Here is a 12,068-nt window from a genome sequence, read left to right as displayed (position 1 = left end):
CACACCCCACCCCCCCACACACACCCCACCCCCCACACACCCCCCCCCCACACACACACACCCCACCCCCCCCACACAAACACCCCACCCCCCCCACACACACACCCCACCCCCCACACACAAACACCCCACCCCCCCCACACACAAACCCCACCCCCCACACACACACACCCCACCCCCCCCCACACACACACCCCACCCCCCCCACACACCCCACCCCCCCCACACACCCCACCCCCCCCACACACACCACACCCCCCCACACACACACCCCACCCCCCCACACACACACCCCACCCCCCACACACACACCCCACCCCCCCACACACACACCCCACCCCCCCACACACACACACCACCCCACCCCCACACACACACACCCCACCCCCACACACCCCACCCCCCCCACACACACACCCCACCCCCCCACACACACCACCCCCACCCCCCCCACACACACCCCCACCCCCCCACACACACACACCCCACACACACACACACCCCACCCCCCCCACACCCCACCCCCCACACACACACCACACACACCCAACCCCCCACAAACCCCACCCCCCCCACACCCCCAACCCCCCACACACCCCACACACACCCCACCACCCCACACACACACCCCACCCACCCACACACACCCCACCCCCCCACACACACCCCACCCCCCCACACACACCCCACCCCACACACACACCCCCCCACACACACCCCACCCCCCCACACACACACCCCACCCCCCCCACACACACACACCCCACCCCCCCACACACACACACCCCACCCCGCCCACACACACACACCCCACCCCCCCCACACACCCCACCCCCCCACACACACACCCCACCCCTCCACACACACCCCACCCCCCCACACACACCCCACCCCCCCACACACACCCCACCCCCCACACACACACCCCACCCCCCCACACACACCCACCCCCCCCCACACACACACCCCACCCCCCCCACACACACCCCACCCCCCCCCCACACACACCCACCCCCCCCACACACACCCCACCCCCCCCACACACACACCCCACCCCCCCCCACACACACCCCACCCCCCCACCCACACACCCCACCCCCCCACCCACACACCCCACCCCCCCCACACACACCCCACCCCCCCCACACACACACACCCCACCCCCCCACACACACACCCACCCCCCCACACACACACCCCACCCCCCACACACACACCCCACCCCGCCCCCACACACACACCCCACCCCCCCCACACACACACCCCACCACCCCACCCCCCAACACACCCCACCCCCCCCACACACACACCCCACCCCCCCCACACACACACACCCCACTCCCCCCCACACACACACACACCCCACTCCCCCACACACACACCCCACCCCCCCACACACACACCCCACCCCCCCACACACACACACACCCCACTCCCCCACACACACACACACCCCACTCCCCCCACACACACACACACCCCACTCCCCCACACACACACACACACACACCCCACTCCCCCCACACACACACACCCCACTCCCCCCACACGCACACACCCCACTCCCCCCCACACGCACACACCCACTCCCCCCACACGCACACAACCCCACTCCCCCACACACACCCCACCCCCACACACACCCCACCCCCACCCCCCCCCCACACACACACCACACCCCCACCACACACACCCCACTCCCCCACACACACACACCCCACTCCCCCACACACACACCCCACTCCCCCACACACACCCCCACTCCCCCACACACACACCCCACTCCCCCCCCACACACACACCCCACCCCCCCACACACACACCCCACCCCCCCACACACACACCCACCCCCCCACACACACACACACCCCCACTCCCCCCCACACACACACACACCCCACTCCCCCACACACACACACACACACCCCACTCCCCCACACACACACACACCCACTCCCCCACACACACACACACACCCCACTCCCCCCACACACCCACACACCCCACTCCCCCCACACGCACACACCCCACTCCCCCACACGACACCCCACTACCCCACACACACCCCACCCCCACACACACCCCACCCCCCACCCACCCCCACACACACACACACCCCCACACACACACCCCACTCCCCCACACACACACACCCCACTCCCCCACACACACACCCCACTCCCCCACACACACACCCCACTCCCCCACACACACACACACCCCACTCCCCACACACACACACCCCATCTCCCCCCCACACACACACACCCCACACCCCACCCCACACACACACACACCCCACTCCCCCACACACACACACACCCCACTCCCCCACACACACACACACTCCACTCCCCCACACACACACACACCCCACTCCCCCACACACACACCCCACCCCCCCCACACACACCCCACCCCCCCACACACACCCACCCCCCCCCCACACACCCCACCCCCCCCCACACACACACCCCACACCCCCCCACACACACACACCCCACCCCCCCCCCACACACACCCCACCCCACCCCCCCACACACACACCACCCCCCCACACACACCCCACCACCCCACCCCCCCACACACCCCACCCCCCCACACACACACACCCCACCCCCCCACACACCACCACCCCCCCCACACACACACACACCCCACTCCCCCCCACACACACACACACCCCACTCCCACACACACACACACACCCCACCCCCCCCAAACACACACCCCACTCCCCCCACACACACACCCCACCACCCCACCCCCCCCACACACCCCACCCCCCCACACACACACACACCCCACTCCCCCCCACACACACACACCCCACCCCCCACACACACCCCACTCCCCCCACACACACACACACACCCCACTCCCCTCACACACACACCCCACTCCCCCTCACACACACACCCCACTCCCCCTCACACACCCCACCCCCACACACACACACCCCACCCCCCCCCACACACACACACACCCCACCCCCCCCCACACACACACACACACACCCCCACACACACACCCCACTCCCCCACACACACACCCCCCACACACACACACCCCACTCCCCCACACACACACACCCCACTCCCCCACACACACACACCCCACTCCCCCCCACACACACACACCCCACTCCCCCCCACACACACACCCCACTCCCCCACACACACACACCCCACTCCCCACACACACCCCACTCCCCCACACACACACACTCCACTCCCCCACACACACACCCCACTCCCCCACACACACACACCCCACTCCCCCACACACACACACCCCACTCCCCACACACACACACCCCACTCCCCCACACACACACCCCATCCCCCACACACACACCCCATCCCCCACACACACACCCCATCCCCCACACACACACCCCACCCCCCCACACACACCCACCCCCCCACACACCCCACCCCCCCCACACACCCCAACCCCCCACACACCCCACCCCCCCCACACACCCCACCCCCCCCACACACACCCCATCCCCCACACACACACCCCACTCCCCCACACACACACCCCACTCCCCCACACACACACCCCACCCCCCCACACACACCCCACCCCCCCCACACACACCCCACCCCCCCCCACACACCCCACCCCCCCCCACACACACACCCCACACCCCCCCACACACACACACCCCACCCCCCACACACACACACCCCCCACCCCCCCCACACACACACCACCCCCCCACACACACACCCCACCCCCCCACACACACACCCCACCCCCCCCACACACACACCCCACCACCCCACCCCCCCACACACCCCACCCCCCACACACACACACCCCACCCCCCCACACACCCCACCCCCCCCACACACACACACACCCCACTCCCCCCCACACACACACACACCCCACTCCCACACACACACACACACCCCACCCCCCCCAAACACACACCCCCACTCCCCCCACACACACACCCCACCACCCCACCCCCCCACACACACACACACCCCACTCCCCCCCACACACACACACCCCACCCCCCACACACACCCACTCCCCCCACACACACACACACACCCCACTCCCCCTCACACACACACCCCACTCCCCCTCACACACACACCCCACTCCCCCTCACACACCCCACCCCCACACACACACACCCCACCCCCCCCCACACACACACACACCCCACCCCCCCCACACACACACACACACACCCCCACACACACACCCCACTCCCCCACACACACACCCCCACACACACACACCCCACTCCCCCACACACACACACCCCACTCCCCCACACACACACACCCCACTCCCCCCCACACACACACACCCCACTCCCCCCCACACACACACCCCACTCCCCCACACACACACACCCCACTCCCCCACACACACCCCACTCCCCCACACACACACACTCCACTCCCCCACACACACACCCCCACTCCCCCACACACACACACCCCACTCCCCACACACACACACCCCACTCCCCCACACACACACACCCCACTCCCCCCACACACACACACCCCACTCCCCCACACACACACCCCATCCCCCACACACACACCCCATCCCCCACACACACACCCCACCCCCCCACACACACCCCACCCCCCCACACACACCCCACCCCCCCACACACCCCACCCCCCCCACACACCCCAACCCCCCACACACCCCACCCCCCCCACACACCCCACCCCCCCCACACACAACCCCATCCCCCACACACACACCCCACCCCCCCACACACACACACCCCACCCCCCCACACACACCATCCCCCACACACCCCACACACACCCACCCCCCACACACACACACCCCACCCCCCCACACACACCATCCCCCCACACACCCCACACACACACACCCCCACCCCCCCCCACACACACACACCCCACCCACACACCCCACCCCCCCCACACACACACACCCCACCCCCCCCCACACACACACACCCCCACCCCCCCCACACACACACCCCCCCACCCCCCCCACACACACACCCCCCCCCACCCCCCCCACACACACACCCCCCCACCCCCCCCACACACCCCACCCCCCCCACACACACACCCCACCCCCCCACACACACACCCCACCCACCCCCACACACACCCCACCCCCCCACACACACACACCCCACCCCCCCCCACACACACACACACCCCACCCACCCCCACACACACCCCACCCACCCCCACACACACCCCACCCCCCCCACACACACACACCCCCCATCCCCCCCCCACACACACACACACACCCACCCCCCCCACACACACCCCACCCCGCCACACACACACCCCACCCCGCCACACACACACCCCACCCCCCCCACACACACCCCACCCCCCCCACCCCCCCCACACACACCCCACCCCCCACACACACACCCCACCCCCCACACACACACCCCACCCTCCCCACACACACACCCCACCCTCCCCACACACACACTCCCCACCCCACCACACACACACCCCACCCCCCCACACACACACACACACCCCACCCCCCCACACACCCCACCCCCCCCACACACCCCACCCCCCCCACACACACACCCCCACCCCCCCCACACACACACCCCCCACACACACACCCCACTCCCCCCCACACACACACCCCACCCCCACACACACACACCCCACCCCCACACACACACACCCCACTCCCCCACACACACACACCCCACTCCCCCACACACACACACCCCACTCCCCCCACACACACACCCCACCCCCCCCACACACACACCCCACCCCCCCCCACACACACACCCCACTCCCCCACACACACACACACACCCCACCCCCCCACACACACACCCCACTCCCCCCCACACACCCCACCCCCCCACACACAACACCACCCCACCCCCCCCCAACACACACACCCCACTCCCCCCACACACACACACACCCCACTCCCCCCCCACACAACACACCCCACTCCCCCCACACACCCCACTCCCCCCACACACACACACACACCCCACTCCCCCACACACACACACACACACCCCACTCCCCTCACACACACACACCCCACTCCCCTCACACACACACCCCACTCCCCCTCACACACACACCCCACTCCCCCACACACACACACCCCACCCCCCCACACACACACACACACACCTCCACACACACACACCCCACTCCCCCCCACACACACACACACACCCCCACACACACACACCCCACCCCCCCACACATACACACCCCACTCCCCGACACACACACACACCCCACTCCCCCACACCCCACTCCCCCACACACCCACACACACACACCCCACTCCCCCACACACACACCCCACCCACACACCCACCCCCCACACACACCCCACCCCCCCCACACACACCCCACCCACACACACCCCACCCCCCCCACACACACAACCCACCCCCCCACACACACCCACCCCCCCACACACACACCCCACCCCCCCACACACACACCCCACCCCACACACACACACCCCACCCCCCACACACACACCCCACCCCCCATACACACACACCCCACCCCCCCATACACACACACCCCACCCCCCATACACACACACCCCACCCCCCCCCACACACACACCCCACCCCCCCACACACCCCCACCCCCCCACACACCCCACCCCCCCACACACCCCACCCCCCCCCACACACCCCACCCCCCCCACACACCCCACCCCCCCACACACCCCACCCCCCCCACACACACACCCCACCCCCCCCACACACACACCCCACCCCCCCATACACACACACCCCACCCCCCCATACACACACACCCCACCCCCCCATACACACACACCCCACCCCCCCCACACACACACCCCACCCCCCCACACACCCCACCCCCCCCCCACACACCCCACCCCCCCCCACACACCCCCACCCCCCCACACACCCCACCCCCCCACACACACACACCCCACCCCCCCCACACACACACCCCACCCCCCCCACACACACCCCACCCCCCCCACACACACCCCACCCCCCCCACACACACACACCCCACCCCCCCACACACACACCCCACCCCCCCCACACACACCCCACCCCCCCACACACACCCCACCCCCCACACACACACACCCCACCCCCCCCCACACACACACCCCACCCACCCCCACACACACCCCACCCCCCCCCCACACACACACACCCCACCCCCCCCACACACACACACCCCACCCACCCCCACACACACCCCACCCACCCCCCACACACACACACCCCATCCCCCCCCACACACACACCCCATCCCCCCCCCACACACACACACCCCACCCCCCCCACACACACCCCACCCCCCCCACACACACCCCACCCCCCCCACACACACCCCACCCCCCCCCACACACACCCCACCCCCCCACACACACACCCCACCCCCCCCACACACACCCCACCCCCCCCCACACACACCCCACCCCCCCCACAACACACACTCCCCACCCCGCCACACACACACACACACACACCCCACCCCCTCACACACACACACACACCCCACCCCCCCACACACCAACCCCCCCCCACACACCCCACCCCCCCCACACACCCCACCCCCCCCACACACCCCACCCCCCCCCACACACACACACCCCACCCCCCCCACACACACACCCCCCCCACACACACACACCCCACCCCCCCCACACACACACCCCCCCCACACACACACACCCCACCCCCCCCACACACACACCCCCACCCCCCCCACACACACACACACCCCACTCCCCCACACACACACACCCCACTCCCCCACACACACACACCCCACTCCCCCACACACACCACACCCCACCCCCACACACACACACCCCACCCCCACACACCCCACTCCCCCACACACACACACCCCACTCCCCCACACACACACCCCACTCCCCCCACACACACACCCCACTCCCCCCACACACACACCCCACTCCCCCCACACACACACCCCACTCCCCCCACACACACCACACACCCCACCCCCCGCCACACACACACACCCCACTCCCCCCCACACACACACACCCCACTCCCCCCCACACACACACACCCCACTCCCCCCCCACACACACACACCCCACTCCCCCTCACACACACACCCCACTCCCCCACACACACCCCACCCCCACACACACACACCCCACCCCCCCCCACACACACACACACACACCCCCACACACCCCACTCCCCCACACACACACACCCCACTCCCCCACACACACACACCCCACTCCCCCACACACCCCCCACACACACACCCCACCCACACACCCCACTCCCCCCCACACACACCCCACTCCCCCCCACACACACACACCCCACTCCCCCCCACACACACACACCCCACTCCCCCCCACACACACACACCCCACTCCCCCCCACACACACACACCCCACTCCCCCCCCACACACACACACCCCACTCCCCCCCACACACACACACCCCACTCCCCCCCACACACACACACCCCACTCCCCCCCACACACACACACCCCACTCCCCCCCACACACACACACCCCACTCCCCCCCACACACACACCCCACTCCCCCCCACACACACACACCCCACTCCCCCCCACACACACACACCCCACTCCCCCCCACACACACACACCCCACTCCCCCCCACACACACACACCCCACTCCCCCCCACACACACACACCCCACTCCCCCCCACACACACACCCCACTCCCCCCCACACACACACCCCACTCCCCCCCACACGCGCACCCCACTCCCCCCCACACGCGCACCCCACTCCCCCCCACACGCGCACCCCACTCCCCCCCACACACACACCCCACTCCCCCCCACACACACCCCACTCCCCCCCCCACACACACCCCACTCCCCCCCACACACACCCCACTCCCCCACACACCCCCACACACACACCCCACTCCCCCACACACACAAACAAATAAATCACATCCACTGGCTATCCTTTGTCTAACTTGTTTGTTATCTCCTTAAACAATTCTAACAGATTGGTCATGTATGACCACTTCCAAGTACTCCATCATCTCGCCATTAACAATGGACTCTAAAGTCTTACTAACAACCAAAGTCAACCTAGCCAGTGTATAATTTCCTGTCTTCTGTCTCTCTTCTTAAACAGGAGTGTTACATCACCCATTTTCACAATGTCTCCGTAATCTCAGCTTCTTTCTTCAGCACTCTGGGGTGTAGTCTATCTGGTCCAGGTGACCTTCAGACCTTTCAATTTCCCCAGTATCTTCTCCTTAGTGATGGCCACTACTCACCTCTACCCCCTGACTCTTTTAAAGTCCTGGTATGCTGGTGTCTTTCACCTTGAAGACTGATACAAAGTACTAATTAGTTCCTCCACTATTTCTTTGATCCCCATTAATACTACCCCAGCTTCATTTTCTAGTGGTCCAATGTCCAACTTTGCCTCTCTCTTCTGTTTCATACATCTAAATTATGCAATTTTCATTTTTATTACAAGCTAGCTTACTCTTAAATTTCATTTTCTCCCCACTTATTGTTCATCTCATTATCATCTGTTGGTTTTTAAAGACTTCCCAAATCTCTTTATTCCCACTAATCCTCACCACATCATATGCTTTTCCTTTTACTTTTGTGCTGTCCCTGGCTTCCCTTGTCAGCTATGGTTTTCTCATCCTCCCCTTAAGTGTGTTTCATCTTCATTGGGATGAATTTCTGCTGTGCCTCCCAAAATACCCAGAAAGTCCTGTCACTGCTGCTCCACTGTATTCCCTGCTAGGCTCCCCTTTCAATCAACACTGTTTAATTCCTCCTTCCTGTCTTTGTAGTTGCCTTAACTCAATTATAATACACAATTATAATTATAATTATAATAAAAGCTGGATTTGGTTCCAGCTTTTCCCTCTAAAATTACAGCATGAATTTTATCATATTATTGACACTGCACCTTGGGGTTCATTTAGCTTAAACTCCCTAATCAATTCTGCCTCATTACACAATACCAAGTCCAGAATTGCCTGTCCCCTAGTGGGGTCTACCACAAGTTCCAAAACAAAACTCACAGACGTTCCACAAATATCTTTTCTGCAGATCCACTACCTGATTTCCAAGTCCAACTTTAATTTTTCCATAATTTTCCATGCAATTGAAACACTAATTAGCTTAAATAATTGCACCCCATCCCCACCCCATACCCTATCCTCGTACAGTGACGCTCTCTCTTTCGGGAGGGGACAATAATACTTATTCCCTCCCCCACCTCTTCAATGACCAAACCACCTGGCTCCAGGGCACTCACCATCTCCATAGCAACGCAAAGGACCCACAGTAAATCGGGCCTCAGAGCCGGAACGGTTTGTGTCACCAACAACAACTTTTGTGACTGGTAGGTCCTCCCTGTACCTGAGCAAACCTCGGTCAGTCTTCCTAAGGAAGATGGAGAGGGTTGTCAGAGAGAACGTCGTGGTGGTGGGCAATGATAGAACATGGGAGTTAGGGGAATAGAGACAGATCAAGAGGCATAGGGAACTGGGGATGGGTGGATGGATGACACAGACCTAAAACAATAAACAAAAATGAGATATTTTCAACACAAACAGGATTGTTCACCACCCAGTAGTGACAGCAGTCACACAGCTAACTCACCACTGTCTGTAGTCTGCATCACAATTACAGAAATACTTGGGGTCAGTGCAGCTCTTCTCCATCCCACAGGCACATCTTTGACTCCCAGGAGTCGCACCTCCCCAATAGAAATGTTTCTCAAATCCACGGCCCAGCCACCAGGAGAAAGGCAGCCCAGCTAGCAGGAGAAATCACAGAGACAGGCGGAAATATCACAGAGACACAGGCAGAGACATGCCAAGAGATAGGCGAAGACATTGCTGAGAGATAGGTAGAGGAACCATGGAGTAGGGGAGACAGGTGGAGGAATTATGGGTGGGAGGGGAACAGTCTGAGGAATGAGAGAAAAAGAGAGAGAGAGAGAGAGAGAGGGAGAGAGAGAAAAACCAGGCAGTGATATCCAGACAGTGAAGGTACCTCAGAAGGACAGAACTACCACAATTACAGGTCGTTCTGGGATAATGCATGTTTCGGCAGCTTGATATGGCTATAACATCACTGAACAATTAGGGAACAGTATTTTGGATAACGCTTACTTCTGTTGACTATAGTGCAATTCCAGCAGGGATCAGTTTGTGTGCTTCATTCTGTGCATGCACCGGTGCTCTTACTATTCTATGCATGCACAATGTCAGCTGCCAACACAGCTGCTTTCTTACATTTTTTAAAACATACTGTGTTAGATTTACGGTTGTTTTATTAATAAATATGATTTCAACCTTCATTCAGGCTGTGCTATACTTTGTGTTAGATTTTTGGGTGGTTTTTGAGTGATTGTGAGTTTTTTTTTCCTATCTGCCCTAACCTCTCTTTTCCCATAGGCCCCATTATTTATATAAAGTGAGGTTTCACTGGAATGCAACTACAGCGTTATAGGAGAATTACTTGTAGTGCTCTCAGACAGGCCAATATGTACCTGTCACCATGCCTATAGATCAGACAGAGCAGATCTTAAACCGATCTCTCTCTATTAACCACATGGACCTCCAGCACAGACTGTGTTGAACACACAAGTGAAGTTACTGTTTGCCAAGTTCTCTTGTACTCACATGGACTGTTGAGGAGACGGGACTTATAGCAGGAGAAGGAGATACTCTGTTCACAATACTCAGCTGCTAGAGTTATTGCAGAAATCTCTTCCTCTGTGTTGTTGTAATATTTGATCTGTCCTACAAAAGGCTGATCTAAGGTCGAACCAGTTACTTTGACCTCTTGCTGCTGTTGGTGGTAAACAATTGTCCAGGCTTTATGTTCTGAGAACAGAAGGTCAATGAGTGAGATCTCAGCTTCTCATCTGCAATCCCCATCCCTATCACCATCCCCCTCCGCCACTCCTCCTCACCCCTTGTGATTCCCCCTCCCCCATCGCATTCCCCCTCCTCCATCGCAATCTCGCTCCCCTTCCCATTGTAAAACCCCCCCCCTTCACTGTTCCTCTC

The 12,068-nt window shown here is 62.8% G+C and overlaps 1 protein-coding gene across 1 annotated transcript in view; it reads right to left on the bottom strand.

Annotated features, from left to right (window-relative positions):
- cntnap1 (contactin associated protein 1) overlaps positions 1-12,068 on the bottom strand; it is a 68,951-nt gene that overhangs the window by 17,461 nt on the left and 39,422 nt on the right. The window contains exons 13-15 of the mRNA XM_072561153.1: positions 11,679-11,882; positions 10,651-10,807; positions 10,304-10,431 (exon numbers count right to left, since the gene is read on the bottom strand). Coding sequence (XP_072417254.1) covers positions 10,304-10,431; positions 10,651-10,807; positions 11,679-11,882 — 489 coding nt within the window. The remainder of the gene's footprint in view (positions 1-10,303; positions 10,432-10,650; positions 10,808-11,678; positions 11,883-12,068) is intronic.

Source organism: Chiloscyllium punctatum, chromosome 42, assembly GCF_047496795.1.
Source record: "Chiloscyllium punctatum isolate Juve2018m chromosome 42, sChiPun1.3, whole genome shotgun sequence".
NCBI classification, from domain to species: domain Eukaryota; kingdom Metazoa; phylum Chordata; class Chondrichthyes; order Orectolobiformes; family Hemiscylliidae; genus Chiloscyllium; species Chiloscyllium punctatum.
Note: the sequence above shows the minus strand (reverse complement) of the source record. Positions and strands in the feature narration are given on the sequence as shown.